The sequence below is a fragment of the Lissotriton vulgaris genome, chromosome 7, assembly GCF_964263255.1.
Source record: "Lissotriton vulgaris chromosome 7, aLisVul1.2, whole genome shotgun sequence".
NCBI classification, from domain to species: domain Eukaryota; kingdom Metazoa; phylum Chordata; class Amphibia; order Caudata; family Salamandridae; genus Lissotriton; species Lissotriton vulgaris.
Genome location: NC_141695.1, coordinates 1,084,076,734 through 1,084,096,326, shown reverse-complemented (window position 1 = coordinate 1,084,096,326; position 19,593 = coordinate 1,084,076,734). Strand labels below are relative to the sequence as shown.

At 44.7% G+C, this 19,593-nt stretch overlaps 1 protein-coding gene across 3 annotated transcripts in view; it reads left to right on the top strand.

Moving 5' to 3' along the window:
• The window catches only part of TCF7 (transcription factor 7), a 323,065-nt gene that overhangs the window by 239,485 nt on the left and 63,987 nt on the right, over positions 1 to 19,593 (top strand). For all 3 annotated transcript variants that reach the window (XM_086931528.1, XM_086931529.1, XM_086931530.1), the window contains exons 6-7: positions 5,977 to 6,087; positions 9,508 to 9,670. In XM_086931528.1, coding sequence (XP_086787654.1) covers positions 5,977 to 6,087; positions 9,508 to 9,670 — 274 coding nt within the window. The remainder of the gene's footprint in view (positions 1 to 5,976; positions 6,088 to 9,507; positions 9,671 to 19,593) is intronic.

Below are 19,593 nucleotides of genomic sequence, written 5' to 3'. Positions count from 1 at the left end.
TCTGAAAGGCGGAAGAGAAGAACTCGGAAGGCGCGGAGCACGCAGAGGCGCCGAAGGTCAGCTGTGAACCGCTGACCCCAGAGACGAGTGGCGCACGTCGCCAGCTGACCCCAGTGACAAGAGGCGCACGCCACCACGTAGCGGTCTGCCACATTCCATGAGGTGCGCGGATGCGGAAAGTACCTGCCAGGCTCTCAGGGGACGCCGGGAAGGGGCCAGACTCCATCACCCCGGGGGTGCATCACTCCTGGAGCATGGCGCCGGACCCTGCAGTGAGAGTCTTCGAATATAGATTTCCATCGAGGGTTAAGAGTCCTGGGTCGGTGTGAGCCCCAGGCCTGTGTCCAGACCCAAGGGGCCGTAGCTGCCCGTGCAGCCTCGGTGCGGAGCCGTGCCGCCCCGGTAGCGGTAGGACAACAGCAACCCCAGCGAACAGAAGACCCCGGCGGCCAGCAGCACCTCCGGGTGGGCATAGCCCAACAGCAGGTCGCACTTCTTGTACACGTAGTTGAAGTCAGGCTGCGCTATCCGTGGCCCGGGGGAAGGTGCGAGGGCTCCGGGGGCGGAGGACTGCGGCGAGGCGAGCTCCGGAGGCCTGGAGAGGAGCCGGCGAGATGTGTGCTACATTCACCACCGCGTGCTCAGTCAGTGTACTGCTGTAACTCCAGGGGCGATGACTATAACACCTGGTTGTCTCGGGGGCGCTTCAGGAGCATCAACGCAGGGAAGCCCGAGGTCGTGTCCTGAAGGTCCAGGGTACGAGATCGACCGCCGGACAAATGTGCAGGGAGGCAGTGCAGGGTCCGATCCAGGGTCGTGTCCCGAAGGTTTTGGGAACAGGATAAATCGCTGGACTAGTATGCGGGGGGAGGGAGGGGGGGGGGGGGGGGGGTTAGTGGAAGGTCCGACCACTGCTATGGCATCGAGGACCTAACAAATTCCCTGAGCCCCGTTGCTGATCGAGATTCAGCTTCAGGGGCGACAGGATCAACCAATGGACCGCAGGACTAGTCTGCAGGGGGGCCCAGTGCTGCGACAGCGAGGTCCCAGCAGTTTCCCTTGACTCCGTTGCACCTTAAGAACTCACTGGGTCACTCTCATGGACTTCTCTACTTTTGTCCTGCCCGCCTTTTTGCTGCTGTTCTCTGCCATTTTTCTCTGGACCCTGACCCGCCATCTTGTCCATACCCTTTTCCCTTTTTCCCCCCCTTGACGATCCTCTGATTTGCCTTTTCTCCATACCCTTGTATCCCTCCCACCCTCCCTTGGTGCTGTGACTACGTCCCCCCTCTGACCCCCTTAATGGAACTTTGCTCTCCTGTTTTTTGGGTGATTTTTTTGGGCCTTGACCTGAGAAATTCTACTATTTGTATATACATGTATATAGTGATAACTCTAACCACTAGTATATGTAGTAGACCTGTACTCTCTTCCATTCCTATGTGACTCTTGGAGTTTATCTATTTCTATCTCTTCCTTGAGTGACGTTACAACTTGTACATTTGCAATTTTTTCTGCTTGTATCTCTTCCTTGTGTGACTTTACCACTTGTACATTTGCAATTTTTTTCTGTTTGCATTTTTTATGTAACTCATGTAATCCTAAGTCCTTACGTATCACAACTGGTTCTTATGTAAAGCGCTCTGACACCTTCGGGTATGTTCGCGCTATATAAAATCACATTAAATCAAACAAAATGTGTTGCCCCTTGTACTGAACAGGTATAAATGTGTTGGGGGCTTGGGAAAAAGCATTGGACATCCTAATATTGACTGTCTTTCACAAGTGTTTTCTTGCTAGCAGAAAAGTCACAACTGTGTATGTGAAATACAGACACAACTTCACAAGACTAAGCATTTGCAAGTTTTTATGCACACAGACCTAACTTACAGCTGCTGTACATCTACAAAATATGCACGTTTGTCCAGAGTTGTAAATGGCCCCGGAGCTGGGGTGGTTTAAGGGGACTTGGTAATTCAGTTGCATGAACCTTTTCCTTTGTAATCCTTTATAAAGAACGCCACTGCCTTTGCCACATTTGCATGTACTCAAGCTTTTTTAATGTTTTTATTTCCTTATTGGGTTTTCTCCAAATCTGCAATGCATATTCATAACAACTTAGTTACATTTCGTCCACCGCAGCCGAGGTGAACAACAACACTATAAGAATATACATCATCGATAATGACTAGATTCACCACCCTCACGTTTTCTTCAGTTAACAGTCTCACAAAATGTTCCCCACCCAGAACTTACCCAACTATAGGAAACCCCGCCCACCCCACAACCCCCCAACCGCCCCCTTCTCTACCCCAACCCCCCCACTGCCGGGTCTATGTAACTCAGGATACATATAACTTAGTAATCATGCGGGCTCCTCCTGCGTCTCTCCCTCCTGTCCCGGGGACCTCCCCTCTATGATGGATGGATCCACCTCACTGTCTATAGATCTTTGGGAAGCCTGTTCCCCTATCTCCTGCATCCTCACTCCCCATGCCAGTAACACCTCGGGTAGCTTAGGATTTCTCCTGGTACTTTTTCATACGCCCTTCCTCTGCCAGGGACCATTCACGTAAATCCACCCTCCATTTGGCCAGTATTGGTCCCTGTGGAAATAACCAGTGGATCGCAATACGCCTCTTGGCTAGGACTAGACCCAGGATCAAGAACCGCCTGCTTGTCTTCCGTTTCGGGTCCTTAGGGATCAAGCCCAGTAAACCAGTACATAGATCTAGCTCTATAGTCCATTCCGTAATTCGGGTCAGATCCACAATAACCTCCCCCCAGTACGTCTGAATCTTCGGGCATGTCCATAACATTTGCAGAAAATCTGCCGTATCATAGTGACATCTGGGGCATTTAGGGTCCCTGGCACCATCAATGGCTTGCAACCTCCTGGGCGAAAGGTACGTCATAAGTATTATGTTGTACTGGATCTGCTTAAAACGATTGCTCACCGCCACCTTCCGCACACTTCCTTGTATTTGTTCCCAGTCTCGCGTTGTGACCTCTCGTGGACACACCTGCTGCCACTTATCTTCTATGGGTAGAGGGCCGTTCTTTTTGTCGCCCCTCAATGCTCTGTAGAGGTGGGTAACACACATTCTCCCTCCCGCCATAGCAATCATGGTGACTAGAGTGTGGGAGTGCCCCGTGGCGTCTGGGAATGTAGGCCACAGTTGTCGCGCCGTTGCCGCCAGTTTGGCTTACTGCAGAAACTGCCCTGTTCCCAACTCGAAGGTGGCCACCGCCTCCTGATGAGTGATAAATGTATCATCTGGGTAGAGGTCAGACAACATTAAGCATCCTCCGGCCTTCCAGGCCTCTACTGACATCACCTGGTCAATCCGGGCAAAGGGCGGCATTATCCAGAAGTCCGCCTCCGGAGCAAAGGGTCTGTCCCGAATTATTCTCCAGACCACTCTGCTCCAAATTGCAGCTCCGAGCCGCACCAAAGGGGGACCGTGCGCCGTTAGCCCCCCGGCCAGCCAGAACAGCGCCCCCAGTTGCTGGTCTCCGTACGTACCTGCCAACAAGGACCTCTCCCAGGAGTGGTCAACGTCCAGCCAAGCAATAGCATGTTGCAATTGCGATGCAAAATAATAGAGTTCCAAGTCAGATTTCCAACCCCCCCCGTTGCCACAGCTGCGCGTCATGACCACTAAACTACCCCTGCATCGCTTCCCATTCCACAGTAATTATCAAGCTCCCTAAATACCCGGTGTGCAATTTCAAAGAAGGAGCCTTGCATGGTGTAGAGACATCAGGGCAGGACCACCATCTTTATTAGCGCAATCTTTCCCATCAGGGATAGGTTAAGAGTGTTCCAAAAAGTTATGCTACCCTGCAGCCCTCGAATTATCCTCCCCATATTGTGCCGATAGAACATCTCCTATGTCCTCCCGACCCATATCCCCAGGTAGCGGATCGTGTCCTCAACCCATGGCAACTCTAACACTGGACGTTGGCCTCCTCCCCATTCTCGGTCTGTCCTTATCGCGTAGACCTGTGCTTTGTTCTACTAATGTGAAGCCCAGAGACCCCGCGAACTGGGCCAGCGCAGCTAGCAATGTTGGCAATGACTGAGACAGTCAGTTTAGGTATATTAGCTCATCGGTGTACAGTGACACCACATGCTCCGAACTTCCTACTCTTACACCCAGTCCATCCAGCAATTGTCGCAGATGACACGCCAATGGCTCCATTGCCAGAGCAAATAGCAAGGGGAAAAGCGGGCAACCCTGTCGCGTCCCTCTTGCTATGGGGAATGCATCGGACACGTAAAGCCCAGTGCGAACCCTTGCCATCGGATGCGCATACAGCAGCTTTATCCAGTTGACAAATCCTTCCCCAAGGCCCATGTTGAGCAATACCCGCCAAAGGTAGCTCCAACTAATCGAGGAACACCAATGTGTGCTGTTTGGCCCGCCCTTCCAAAGATTGCATTATATGCGCCAGGCGGCGGATATTTCGCAACGTATTTCTGCCCGGGATAAACCCGGACTGGTCATCATGGACCAGTCATCAAAGATAGGGGAGGAGCCTAGACGCCAACACCTGGCTGATAAGTTTAAGATCGACATTTAGCATGGAGATGGGCCTATAAGAGCCGGGGAGGAGGGGGATCCTTCCCGGGTTTGGGCATCATCACAATCAGTGCTTCCCTCATGGAGTCTGGGCGTGTACCACACTCCTCAGCCTCCACTGTGACCTCTATTCATTTGGGGATCAACACTCCGCCGTACTCTTTATAGAGTTCACCAGCCATAACATCCATGCCCGGGGACTTTGCCGTTTTCAAGTGAGCAATGGCTGCCCGAATCTCCTCCCCACTAAAGGGGCCCCCCAGGGCCTCCTGGCTTTCCGCTTCGATACTAGGCAGCTCTACTTCAGCCAAATAGGCCTCCACCGCTTCCAGGGTCGAAGGCAAATTACTCACAGAATGTATTTTGTTTAAATGGGCTAGGAAAACCTTATTTATTTCATGTTGGGTATACACCGTCTGGCCAAGATCGTTTTTAAGTGCTAGGATAGGGCAAGGCTGAGTCGCTGCCCCAATCATGCGTGCTAACAGCCGCCCGCCTTATCTCCTTCCGTGTACCAGTGATGTGTACTCATTCTATCATATTTGCCTAGAGAGTCCCATATGTCCCCTATCTGCCGCCGAACATCCTCCCATTCCACCGACCTCTCTTCGTAGGAAGTTCTTTTTCCAAAGCTGCCAACCGTTACTCCTTACACCGCAAGTCATGTTCCAGCACTTTTTAACCCCACCTCTGTGGACAAAAAGATCCCCCGTACCACCACATTCATGGCATCCCACTCAGTCGCCCTGGTGCCAGCGGAGCCCCATTTGACCTCCATATAATCTTCCAGTCCCTTTGAAATGACATATTTATAGGTCGGGTCGCCAAAGGCTTCAACATTGAGCATCCAGAGTGGGACTGCATGTACTCAAGCTTACAAGTGAACGACCAGTTCACTATTGCACCCCAATTTTTAAGCAGGTTCCTAGGGAAGGGATACTTTTCAGTCTAATGGAAAAAGAAGCTTCCACTTTGCCTTAACCATACATTTGCAACTTTTCCACAATGCTGAGGTTCAGCAAGTGCCAGAGTAGGATATGCAGGCATAAGCCAGGACATTTGAAAAAATTGTAAAATGCCCATAACATAGCGCCTCAAAGATTTGTAAAGTTTTAATTGTCAAATCACCTGTTTGGGAATGCATAAATCAAAATACTAGAGGTTTAGCACTTTGCTCGGAATCATGCGCATAGTAGATGGTTTGAGCACCTACTGCAGAGATCTGTCTGTAACATGCACGTCACAGGTTCAGATGTCGGGAGGGCAAATCCTGATTGTTAAAAGATGTATCCTTGATTTGGGTAAAAACGCTTTTCTTTTAAGTGGTAATAGACAATTCAGTTGGCACTTTCCATACTATAAACCATAACAAAAATGTTGTTGTACAAAGGTTTACACATCCTCTGATGTTGAGTTCCGGGATGCATCCATCAGGGATCCCTCATCCTGCCATCATGCCGCACTCTGGGAAACAAGACCTGGACCACTATGAGAGAATCATGTGAGTACCCAAAGACCTCTCTAGAACTTTGCATTTTGTGATATTTTGTGGATCAAAGCTATGAGAATGTCTTGGCATGCAGGGTTCATTGCATTACGGTTTTGAAGTGGGAGTGGGAAAGTATTGACCATTGATTCACAGGTAAGACAAATAGTTGTCACTCAAATCAATGTAAGATCATTTTATTAGCTAATGATTGCAGTTATTCCTGTTCAAGATTACCAGATTAGAATGGTTTACGGACCAGTGACTACAAAAAACAACTTGAGGTGGCAGATGGGTTAGGAATCAAATTATTAGGAATCAAATTATTCTACTGGATAGCGCCAGAACATTTGACTCCTTGAAGTACCCTGAACTTTTCGACCTGTTCAAATAAAGAATAGTGGTTCTTTTGAAGTCCTAAATGGAGGAATCATAGACATTGAGTGATATTGTATTTCATGTAAAAATGAACCATAGACCGTAAAGTCAAAGCCGATTATTTTTTACATAATGTTGTTGTTGTGGTTTGTTAGGTGATAACATGGTATGTTCAGGCAGTGGGTTGCTCTGTGCTTTTTAGTGATTCACACATGTTCAATAGATTGTACATGAAAGCAAGTAGAAATCCAAAATGTTATGAATGACTATAAATCATAGAACAGAGTTCTTTTGCAAATTATAGTGGGTTTAAATGAGACTTAATAGTGATCCAGAAAAATTTGGTCCAAAATATGTTGTCGACATTTCAAGCATTTGTTACTTTTCTCCATGCTTTGCTAAATAATGCTTGTACAGGTTACAGCTGTTTGTTGGCTATTCTAACAATCCTCCTTGCCAGTGTCTAATTATCTGCGCAGGCACAAAAAGTTAGCCCTCAGTTTACATTAAGCAGCATGAATCAATATTAAGAGAAAAACACTCTTTGTATGTATAAATGTATATGGTGTTCATATAGCTTAAACCTACCCAAGAGACAACAGAGTGCTGTACATGGTCAAAGACTAAGATGAAGACAGCTAATAGGAGAGAAAGCTGGGTTGTGGACAGTTATTCAACTGTGATCTATTGTTCTTTGAAGAAGTAAGTCGCCTTCTATTTCCTAAATTATGGTGATGGATTCTAGAATGTTGTTCCAGATCCTGGGTGCATAGACCGAAAAGGCCTGCTGTCTTGTTTTTCTTTTTTACTCTCCTGAGTCTGCAGTCAGATAGTGTCCTGACTGCAGGTGTGTCGAGAACCACCAGAGATGGTTAGCTAACAGGAATTCTGCCTTGGTTTGATTGAACTTCAGGTCAGTACTGGATATCCAAGTCTGGATGATGTACAAGCAATGTTTGAGGAATAGCACATTTTCAAGTGGAGTTTGTCATCAGCAAATTGGTGAACCTTGATGCTTTTATCTGTGAGTAGAGCACTAAGTGGCTCCATGGAAAGGTTGAAGATGACAAGAGAGGGTATGGAACCCTGGAGGACTCCACAAGTGATTGGTATCTTTTGTGACCTGGAGGTGCCCATGTGAAGACTAGTGTAGGTTGGAAAGATAGGAGAAGAGGCAGCAAAAGGTAGTGCATGGAAATCCCATTTGAAATTCCTGGGTACAGATTAGGGTGGGGAGGTAGACTGTGTCAGTGTCTTTTTGAGAGGTCTGGCAATATCAGGAATCATGGGTCATCTTCATCTTCAGCCGAGGGCATTATCTGCGATGCATAAGGTAGTGGTCTCCATGCTGCATTTTGTGCTTGACGCCACGTTAATAGTCCTGCTGGGGGTGGTTTGCATTGATGTGATTGTGTAGTTGAATATAGACTACTTTTCCAATGATGTTGCTGATGAATGGTAGGTCAATGATGGCCATGTAGCTGGCAAGGTCATCAGGATTTAATAATGTAAGTGTCTTTAGGAGTGGAAGGATCTGGCCTGTCATGAGATCTTTTTGAAAGGTAAATTGAGTGAGGAAGGTACTGCCAATGGTAAGTAGGAGTATGAACATCTCCAGAGACCTTTAATGAAGGATGATCATAATCTCGGATCTTAATAACAATTTGCTTTGAGGTAGCGGAGTATTTCATTGATATCTGAACTATAGGATTTTTAAGTCTGACCATTGCAGGATTCTAGGGGAAAGGGTGGGTGTAAGAATTGAAGCAGGCTTGGTGTCATCTATGTGCTGTTTGATCTGTATACTGAAGAGGTTGATTGCATTTTGTGTGTGTGGAATAGTTGGGACTGGCAGGGGGTTGATGCAGTGCTTGGTCGTTTTGAACAGCATAATGCTTCTGTTGTTGCTCAAAAAATGTTCATAGCCACTCCAAGTACCTGAAATGTGGAGCCAATTATCTGTTATGAAATGTAAACTAAAGTAGGCTTCTGAAAATATTTGATACCCCAGTAGAGTGAAAGAATCAACATCATGCACTATATTTTTAAACCCTTTCCTTCTTTTGTGAGAAGTACAACAAAAATAGGTGACCAAAGACCAAATGTATGTTTTTCAAATATATACATTTGTCAGCCATGTGTTCATTTTGTGCATGTGTGGTTGTAAATTGGGCCAGGTGGTGCGTTCAATCAGTTATGTCTTTTTAAACAACATCACTTTGCAAACATTCCTTTATGAAAATGTCGGTATAACAAAAACCTTGGCTTAATTTAGGTGTCAGTCATGGCATTAACTATTTGCAGAATATAAGTGTGTAAATCTGTTTGTGTGCCTCGATTGGCGAGTGTATGTGTGCGGCCTGTTTGCGTTGAGACCTGTACTTTTGTCATTTTAGTGCACTGATGGCTCGATAAGTATGACTGTTTTACTCTGAATGCATCCGTATCGGTTGTGAGCCATTGTATGCACATACATTTTGATAACAAAATACAAATCTGTTTGCTTGGTTAATGTCACTTTAATGGTTTCAAGATAGTACCAGACTCTGAGTATAATGACGAGCAAAAGACAATTGTAAATAAAACCATAAACGGTAGTAAGTAGACAATCCATCCCTCAACATTCTCACTGGAGGTGGATGTCCTTTTTCTTGAGCAAACATGACAAGGAACAGATTATTCCACGATTAAATGGTTGGCACGGAGGGGCCACCCATTTTAGGTCTCTCTCCCGCCCCCCTCCCCCCCTTTTTGCAAAATCTCATCTGCCCATTAGCAAGGGCGTAGCCGCGATTGGTGCAGCAGGTTCAGTGGCACCGAGCCCTGAGGGGCACATGGAGTCCTATCATTGCTGTGTTTTATTTAGCTAGTACCCATCAGACGGGGGCATGTTGATGCGCGTGGCTGCACTGCATGGGGCGCCGAGGCCTGCCCCCTGCTCTTCCTGTTTGGATTAGGAAGCGTTTATTGTGCCAGGTGTTCCCGGGCGGCACGCGCTGCCCTCTGATGTAGTGTGTGCAGGGATGATCCACTGACTTGTTTTCTTCTCCTGAACAGGAAACCGCAGCCAGAGCCCAAGAAGGAAAAGGAGCCGAAGAAGCCGACCATCAAGAAGCCCCTCAATGCTTTCATGTTGTATATGAAAGAGATGCGAGCGAAGGTCATCGCCGAGTGCACGCTGAAAGAGAGCGCCGCCATTAACCAGATCCTAGGAAGGAGGGTAAGGGCTGCACGAGAGACTGTAAGGGGAGGCACCTCCAGCTGAAATGATGGGGGTGGGGGAATAGCTAAGGGCCTGAGTAGGGTCACCAACTGGCATGGATACAAATTCAGCACAGTGAGTCTAAAAATTCAGGACAAAGGGTCAAAATTCCCTGAGAAAAGTTAGCAAAAAGAATGGGCAAATGGTGCCTTTCCAAGAATATTTGAGAAAGCAAGAAGGTTAATAAAGCAATTGCGAAAGTGTAGGTATTACATCAATAAGGAGATTTGACGTAGGGAACCACTTATTTAGTATAACCACATAGCTGTTAGCTTGTCTGACATGGGTGCCCATCTCTCTCTGCCCGGGCTCTTGAGCCTCAGCCTCTGTCTTCCCTAATGCCAGGCCCTACTGTTTTTGTGCTCTCCCTTATCTCCACCTTGTTCCTAGACAGTCAACCCCTTGTGCTGCCTGTATTCCATCGGTTCCAGTACAGTGTTTGTGTGCTAGAAGTCTCCGGTGCTATCGTTTGACACCTTTACATTGCTCGTATGCTCCCTTTCCACCTGATGCTCTTTCTGGGCCATCAGCCTCCTGTGCCTACACACAGGCATGCATCCACCTATCCCGGCCATGGGCCCGCCATTCACAGTCTCTCCAGGTCATAGCCACCACCAACATCCATGCATTCACCTGTCCACCCACACCAAGTCTGCATGTATCAGTCCAACAATACAACTGCTTCAATCTTCCCACAACACTGTAGACACCCACAGCTTTGAATTGCCTACTCACCCTTCTTTACACAGCCATCAATTCACACATTAATCCAGCTGTCATATAAATATGACTCTATGGGCACTTATATGTGTTGTTTGACTGAATGCATATCTAAATACATTTCTCTGTGTGTTTCCGAGTGTATATGTGCATCGTGGTATTGTCTAGTGCATATGGGGAGCTTAGATGTGTTTTTTCTGTTCATGCAGTATAAAACCATGTTACTGAAGAACATTCAGCACATAAACCTAAACAAGCCGTACCTATTGGCTTTGCCAGTGTTTATTGGGGGAAACAGCCTGAACAACGAATCCTTAACAACGAGTGTATTAAGCAGTGAATCCTTAACCACGACCTTTACCAAAACCACGACCTTATTAACCACTATTGCACGAACAACGACCACCTGAACCACAACTTATTACTAAACCAGAGGAAAGTGTCAAAATGTGAATAGTTAATCTTAAATGCAAGTGCAAATATAATAAAATAATTTTGAACAGGATGTTGATTTTTGAATATATTTAATAATTAAGGACTGTGTAATATTATTTAAAAAATTCATTTGTACATTTCCTGATTATAATTACGATGTAGAAATATTAGTTTGTTATATTTTGGCGTATTAGACCAGTAGATGGCAGTGATGGCTTGTTTTACAGTTATGTGATTAAGCTCATTGCTCGATGTGACCGTACTCTGGTTGAAATAGTAACAAAATAGTAAATGGCCGGTTTTCTGTTTAATTTAAGTGAATTATTTTTACAAACCAGAAAAATGTACTGCAATCCATTTAAAAAAAAAAATTCTGTGACCTTTTTGTGGAATGCCCGTTGGAGTAATTAAAATATTTTTTATTCATATGTTGCTCCTAACAATACATGTTTTCTGTTGCTCCTAACAATACATTTACCCACCGCAATTAAATTAGTTTAGAACTGTTACTTTCTTAACTATGATTAAAAAGCGTCCCCTGAATCTGATGTTTAAAGACTTAAACCAGTTTATAAACGCTCATGATGTAACATACCTGGGTGTGAGTCTCTTGGCCACATGACTTATATTTGTTATTGCTCTCTTTGATGGAGATGTTTGTAGTATGCTTCGCATCTCCTGACTGCCCTTTAGAACAATCACTTAGAGGGTGCAAGCATGCTCGAACAGCACTTGTAATAAACGATTATTTCAGTGATAATTTAAAGATTATTGAAATAAAATTATTTAATTTAAAAGTATGATTTTTTTTTCTGTTTCAAACATGCAATTTTTTTAACGGAGAATGAAAAATTAATAATTTTCGTGGTTTAGTAATTCGTTGTACAGAATGTAGTGGTTTGGCTTTGGTAGTGGTTTAGCCTTCGTGGTTTAGGCATTTGTTGTTTAAATGGTAGTTGTTTAGTCATACAACCGTTTATTGGTAGTGTGCCGTAAGCAGTACCCCCCCCCCCCCCCCCCCCCCCGCCCCCTCTTGTGAGGTGTGGTGTTTTTAGCAAAGCAACGAAACAACAATGCCGTTAAAAATAAAAATAATTAAAGGAATACATTCATTATAATAAAATGGGGAAGGAATGGTACGTGACAAAAATCACAGGGATAATGCTAAAATATACCTACCTACACAGCAAGCAAACAGGTTGCAGGTTACCAGTATGTTTTCCAGTAGATTCAATGGAAGAGTTGGATATTGCTCCCTGCTATTGGTACGGGAATTATTCCAAGTAGCACACACACTGGTTTAAGATGTCTCTTGTTCTGGCAGAGTGCCAACCTTACATCTGAGGAAATCTCCCTGAAGTCATTGTAAGCAAAATCCAACGTGACCCAAGTCATCATTATCAAGACAGAGCTCTTCACAAGTTTGCCCTTTCCCAAGTACAAAGGAATTCCAGTGCCTTCTAGAACTGATCCCAACAGGGCATACCACAGACAAAAATGCAATAGGTTTCGCATTTACGCAAATCTGAACTATTCACATTGTGAATAACAATGCCTTTTCTTCTTGTTTTCATTTTAAAACGAATGTAAGGCATTGTCATTTAAAATGCCAATAGCTTAAACTCGCGTAAATGTGAGGCCTATTGCATTGCAAATGCTTGTTAGTCATACCTCTGCGCTTCCAGTCGTCCACTGAGTAGTAGATCCACTACACCCTAACAATGCTGAGCGAGTAGGAGGGACAGCATAAACTGGAGTATATAAAGCTTCACTGGCCCCTGATTAACTGATGCCATTAATGGAATCCCTTAGCCTTAAAGATGAAAGTGGCATTGCAGTGGCAGCTGGTAACACTCACTGAGCAATGCTGCTGCACACACGATCGTTCCATGAGAAGAGCAGTGAGTGAAAGAGGAGGCCCAGGCCCATTATCACTCTATGTGATAATTAGGCCAACAAACAGAATGAGAATGGGCCTGATAGCAATCTGTGCCAGGTTGGGGAGGGGCTGCTGCAGGCCACTGATCACAGCAGGAGCGCAAGCTGGCCCCTGCAGTGACATTTACAGGACTCTCAGACTGCTTGCAGGGGGCAGCTGAAATTACGGACAAAAGGCATCCGTAAAGAATCCGTAACGGACAAGAGGCCCAAATTATGGGCAGTCCGTGAAATTTACGGACGGTTGGTCACCCTAGGCCTGAGTGGTCAGGGGCATCATGGTTGGATTGAGAAGCCCTCTCCAGATCATGGATACGCCCCCCTCACATGCTCGGATCCAGGCGGCAGGAGCTCTGGAACCAGCCGCCCGTGCACAGATCCAGATCATAGACCTATTTGGGGGTAAAGCCTTTTAGTGCCATAGGTGCAGGGCTCGAGTCGGTGTACCACGCGGGTGGACGGCGTCCCTCCACTTATTTTAGCGGGTGGATGTCGTCCCCCCTGCCCAAAAGCTGGACTTTTAACGATGGCTTTCCTTGCCCGCACGGTCTATCTCCCAAACACAAATCAGTATGCGTGGGTGCATCGAAGGCCTTTACTGTGATACTGTGAAGCCCCCTCGCCAGAGAGCTCAGGGTAGTCACTACATGAAGAGCAGTGCTGTGTCTCATCTCCACTGATGTCGCACGACCTGTAGTGAGAGGTGACTCCATCCTGTGACGTCACTCCCCGTCGTGACGTCACTCCCCGTCGTGACGTCACTCCCCGTCGTGACGTCACTCCCCGTCGTGACGTCACTCCCCGTCGCGACGTCACCTAACTTTAGTATCCCCCCACTTCTTTTTGTAGGACTTGTCCCCAGCATAGGTGTAAGGCAGAGGGAGTTGAACTGCCTTCTTTGATGGGAAGCCAATGGAGGATTTTCAATGCTAGCTTGATGTGGGCATGGCAATGCAGGCCAAATATGAGCTGAGCAGTGGTTTCTTTGCTCTTTGGAGCTCGGGGAGCTCCTCATTTCAGATATGTATAAATTGCAATGCAGTAATCGGTCTAGGTTCAACGAGTTCAAGGTGAGAGAGCGTGGTTTTTGTGATAGCTATTTTTTTGATAAAATTGAGAGGTCAATGTCAAATCCTAAAGCCATTCTGCATGCCTATGTGACTGATGCAGATGCATGCCTTATGGGATCAGGCCATATGAATAGAAGTGATGAAGGATCTAAGGATCCCTTGAGCAATATGATTTATCTTCTTGAAAAGAGAGATCCCGTTATGGTACCTCCAACGCTGATTATCCTCCAAGCAGGTAGCCACTTTCTTTAAATTATTTATTTATTGAGAGAGTTCATCTTTTTCATAGCAATTAAATCATTACAATCATCTACTTCCTTCTTTCCCCTTCTTTCTTCTCCTAAATCTTTCACAAACAACTTTCAACATTCAATTTGGTAAATACATTGATAGGATCGTTAAAAAGAGAATTAAGAATGACATTATATTACACTTACATTACATGAAACACTCGAGACCTCCCCCAACTTGATAAAAACAAATGCATAATTTTACATTTTACATTGTACATATTGTCAAAACAGCTCGTAACCAAATGCCTCCCAGAGTTAAAAATTAAATAAAATAAAATCCCATATGATCTGGACCTTCGTGCATATCTTTTCTGATTCCCTGATTCTGCATAGTTTGGACCACCAATGTTGAAAATGTGGATTTTTTTCAGATCGCCACTTTTGAAAGGTTATTGATCTGGCTATTAAAACAATAATATATCATTGTTTCTTCTGTGAGAGGCCAACGTTTAGGTTCGATGAAAACCCAAGGACCACTGTCTGAACATCTAGCGGGTGCTCCAATTCTAATATAGGGGAACAGGACTGATCAGTCTCCGCTCCAGAATTGTCTTAATCTAGGACAACCAAATATAATGTGGGTCTAGTTCCCCCCCACCTTCCGCCCCGCCTATTCTCCCCCATCCATTGAGTACCTAAAGCTATTTGAAGGGATTTGAGGGTTAATTGTATGGAGAAAGGCCTGAGTTCTGTAAAGCAACCACTTGGTATGAAATTACATTTCCCGCAAATGCGCCCTTTTAATATGGTAACATTAAACTTGTTTATTCAATCTCAAGTTGTAATAGATACCTGAAGATTTTCTTTAGACTGCCATTTATCATGCACCTTCTCGTAGAGTTTATCTGCTTTGTAATTGCGTAAAGAGGAAACCCAACAACTAATTGATTTGCAGGTCCTGGATTCTATCAGATCCTCAGTAAGTTCCATAGTGTGATTATTTCTCTAGAATTTATATGTAGCCACTTTCTTGCGAGTCCTAGATACCTTTTCTACTTGAGGTATATCTGTGTGCTGTCCATGTATAGTCGATGGCCAAAAAAGTGGGTATCCAAACTGCTAGTAAAGGCTGCGATGCTTGAGATTAAAAGGATAGATGAGAGCTGATAATTGTGGAACTCTACTCTAGACAGATTAGATTTTTTTAAAGAAACTACTTGGTGTGATTTCTTGAGTGGATTTGTACCAGAGCTGTTGGACCCCCAATTTCAACAAATACAAGTAGTTCAATCAGCATGTTGGCTCGAAGTTGTCAAATGCTGCTGAGATATCTAACAGAATGCTTGGACAGTCCTCCTGCTAGCCTCATTCGGAGACCGTTTCCTGTCCAATGTAATACTATGTGGTTTTGGTCACACAATGGTGATAGGAACCTGACAGAATGTTACTCGAGATATTGTTTTCTAGGTGAGACGTTTGCATGCAAACTATGGATTCCAAAGCCTTTACAATGCATGGAAGAAATTAGGTGGGTCTAAAGTTTCTCAAAAATGTAGAATTGCCTTTTAATGTTCTCAGGAGATGTGATTATTGTATGTTTGAAGTCAATAGGGACATCCCTTTGATATTGCGACATGTTTATGACTTGGTGATGACATGACCAGTGCAGCCACCCCGAGGTGGTGGGTTTTTCTTTGGACATGCATTTTTTGCAATTAAGATTTTTTGAAAGGAAGATAGAAGTTCTTTGATATTTTCCTCAGCCTAGAATTCCTAGAGAGTTGTCCAGAGGAAGGAGCACGAGATAGAGTATTTTTCTCAGTTGGTGTTCATCTTTTTGCATACATCTTAAATCTGGAGCAGTTCTTTGGAGTTCACAGTATGTGAACTCTTGGGCATTGACATTGCTGGTTTCAATGAGGCCTCTCCTGTTAAAATATCTTTGTCTTTGCTATGGGAGGGGGGGGGGGGGGGGGGGGGGGGGGGGGGGGTTGGATTTTACATGGCGCAGGTTTATGGTTTTCAAACAAATTCAATTCAAATTCAAATTTAGCTTTATTCGATTTATCTGAGAAATCATAAAAGCATACAGTACAGTTTATACCATAAATTTAAAAAGGATTTCCACATCGAGAAAATTTGTGAGGAATCTATAAAACATTTTTCCATATATAAAAAGTCAGAGATAAACAAATAACCGAAAGGTCTCATGTTGGAGCTACTAGAAAATTTAAACATGTAAAGCTTACATCATAGAGTTTCTGTATTTCATCACTGACATTAAAAAGCAAGAAACAACAAAGATAACATACACCTCATCTAACAAGAGTAACTTCAGATAAGCAGTTTTACATGTTCTTATGCCCCAGTGTTTAAGAAGAGGTAAAAGGAATAGTTTCCTCGGGGCAGAGTACAGTTTACAAAAGAACATGATATGAATGTTACTTTGCGAAGAATGATCATCGCATGGGCAAATTAGATTCGACGAAGTCCAATCATTCTGTTTTGGGAAAGTGACCATACGGAAGAAGGTGCCTAAATGCAGCCTAGTGAGAAGCATACGAGGGTAAGGTGCAGTTTCAATCCTGAGATAAGTTTGTAAACCTTCAATAGGGGTAATTTTTTGGTAACTCAGGGTAGTGCTCTTAAGTTTCTCAGTATCCTATCTGGCGCTTTCCAGGTGCGTGATTAAAAGTTTTTTGAGAGCTGGCCTAGACAAGTTTTCTAGAGACTCTGGGGCATCATAAAATTCGGGAGGTCCAATTTTAGAGAACATCAGGTGGACGTATCGTAGCCATTTGATTTTGGATGCACCATCCAAGTTCATACAGTCCATGATGAGTTCTCTGTTAAATTGGCATTCCATAGTGGTCCAGATTTTGTGCCACAGCAAACACGGTGATAACTTTATAGTGTCGCTAAGGTATTTGAGGCCAGTCTCGATATGGGTAATAAAAGTCGAAGTAGATTTGCTCACACCTAGTAAATAGCGGATAAAAAGGTTCTCACAGGTTTGTAGGGAGGACACATTTTCAAAGCCCCATAGGCCTGCTCCATAAGTGACTGTCGCTATACACTTGGCTTGATAGATCTGTAACATCTCAGCAATTGGTTTGCCCCCGATTTTAGCTGCAAAAGTTCGCAGGGCCCCAATGGCACGGCTGAAGGCAAGTTTCCTAGCAGATACTGCATGTTTCCAACCTCCTTTCCTCTCAAAGACAACACCCAGGTAGCAAAAGGTGTCCGTGCACTCAATTCTTTGCTCGTCAAGATATATCGAACATTGTGGCCTTTTGTTTTTTTGGGTGCAGGACATGGAGAAAGTTTTAGAGGTGTTCACTTTCAAGTTTCTTTTCCCCATGTAGGATGAAAATTCAGTTACTGCTCTCTGCAGCCCTACCTTAGTCCTAGACATGATTGCCGCGTCATCGGCATATAAAAGAATGGGTACAGGCCTACCATTGACAGCTGGGTAGTCACTTGGCAGATTTATTAAGTGCTCTACGATGGAGTTTATATAGAAACTAAATAGAAGGGGCGCAAGTATGCAGCCTTGCCTAACCCCTCTATTTATGGCAAATTTCTGTGTACATTGACCCTGGGTCCCGAACCTCACTCTGGCGCCGGCATCTCGGTATAATTCTTTAATGAATATGATGATGGTAGGATCCACCCCAATGTGTTCCAATGTTGACCAGAGCTGCAGATGGTCCACACAATCAAATGCTGAGCTAAGGTCAACAAAGGTAACAAACAGGTCCCCTTTTTTGGCCTTGGTGTATTTTGAGATCAATAAGGACAGGTTTAAACATTGTTCCTGGGTACCCAATCCCTTTCGGAACCCGTATTGGAGTTCCGAGATGACCTTTTTCTCTGTCTCCCAGTGCTGGATTCTGTTAAGGACGATCCTACCTGCGATTTTCATGAGGCCGTCCAATAACGATATAGGACGGTAGCAAGCAGGATCGTCCCTATTCCCCTTTTTAAAGATGGGCACTACAATTGCATCTGACCAGGTGTTAATTAAGCCACATTTGTTTCCCATGTTTAAAACGTTGGTTAAGAGGGGAGCCCAGAATTCCAGATTTGTTTTATAGACGTCCACTGGGGTGTGGTCGGGGCCAGGTGCTTTCCCTGACGGGCTCTCCCTGATTGCATTTTCCACTTCTAGGGAGGTAAAAACCAGATCAATTGGATAGGGGGATACTGGGGGGTCACTTAGCTGGTCATCCTGAATTGATTTATTCAAGGATGAGGTTGCCTTTTGTTGGTTCTGGGTGTCCCCCTGGCTATTGCTGTAAAGTTTGCCGTAGTGTTCTACCCAGAGCTCTGCCGTGATTGCTACGTCTATGCAATTTTCACTATCTTTTGTGTTATATACTGATCTTATAACTTTCCAAAAGAGGTTAGTGTCCTTATTCCTGGCGGCTTCCCCCAAAGCTTCCCAGGCCTCCCTTTTCATTGTTGCCTTTCGATGGTTAATTTCCCTCTTGTACTCTCGTCTGGCCTGGGAAATTTGGACCCTGTCTTTGGGAATGGCGTTTAAAACTTTCTTCAAATTCTTTAGGGCAGCTGTACACCTGGAGTCAAACCACCCACGTGTGTGTTTCCCATTCTTATTGTGGCTCCTAGTTAGCATATCTTTGATGTAAAGCTGGATATTAGCGAAGGCTGCCATAATCGCCTTTGGATCAATATCTTCTTCTAAACAGACAAATATGTCTGTGAAGCAAGATGATATGAGGTTGTGAAAGAAGATTGAGGGATTCAATTTCTCCCACTTTAACACATATCCGTTTATCTTTGTTAAAGTGACCTCAAGTGGATATAGAGGCGCGTTAGATTCCTTTGCTTTCCCCTCTGCGATCCTTACCCCAAAGATAATAGGATAATGATCGCTCATTGGGTCGCCCCCAATCTCCCAGAAAGTTATAAAGTTGGGTTTAGTGGGTGATATTAGTGCAAAGTCGATTGTAGTTTCACAGCCTCTACCATTGTATGTTGGGGCAAAGGGAACTGGGGGGGAGCATGCCTGATTAATGTAAGTAAGATCAAAAGAGAATATAATACTGTTGAGGAGAGACCCCAGATTGGTGTGTGAGAAGTGAAAAGGGCCATCCTCCTCATGATCTGCAGGGCCGCACAAACCTAACTCAGAAGATGGGCAGATGGCACAATTAAAATCTCCCACCCATAAAATTGTGTGGTCCCCCGGGTTTTGATCTCTCACTTTATGAATATGGTGTGACATTTTGTTCAAAATCAATTCCATTTCATTAGCTGGCATGTTATTATAAAAATTCACCAGTAACACCTTTTGTGTGGTGCCCCATTTGAATGAAAGGATTTGGAAGTATTGATCAGAATGGAAATTATATACCTTTATGTCCCCTACATTCGATGTATATATGCACAGGCCCCCTTTATTTCGACCCTGGGGAGAGGGAACAGCGGGTGAATGGAATGTTCGATACCCCATAATGTG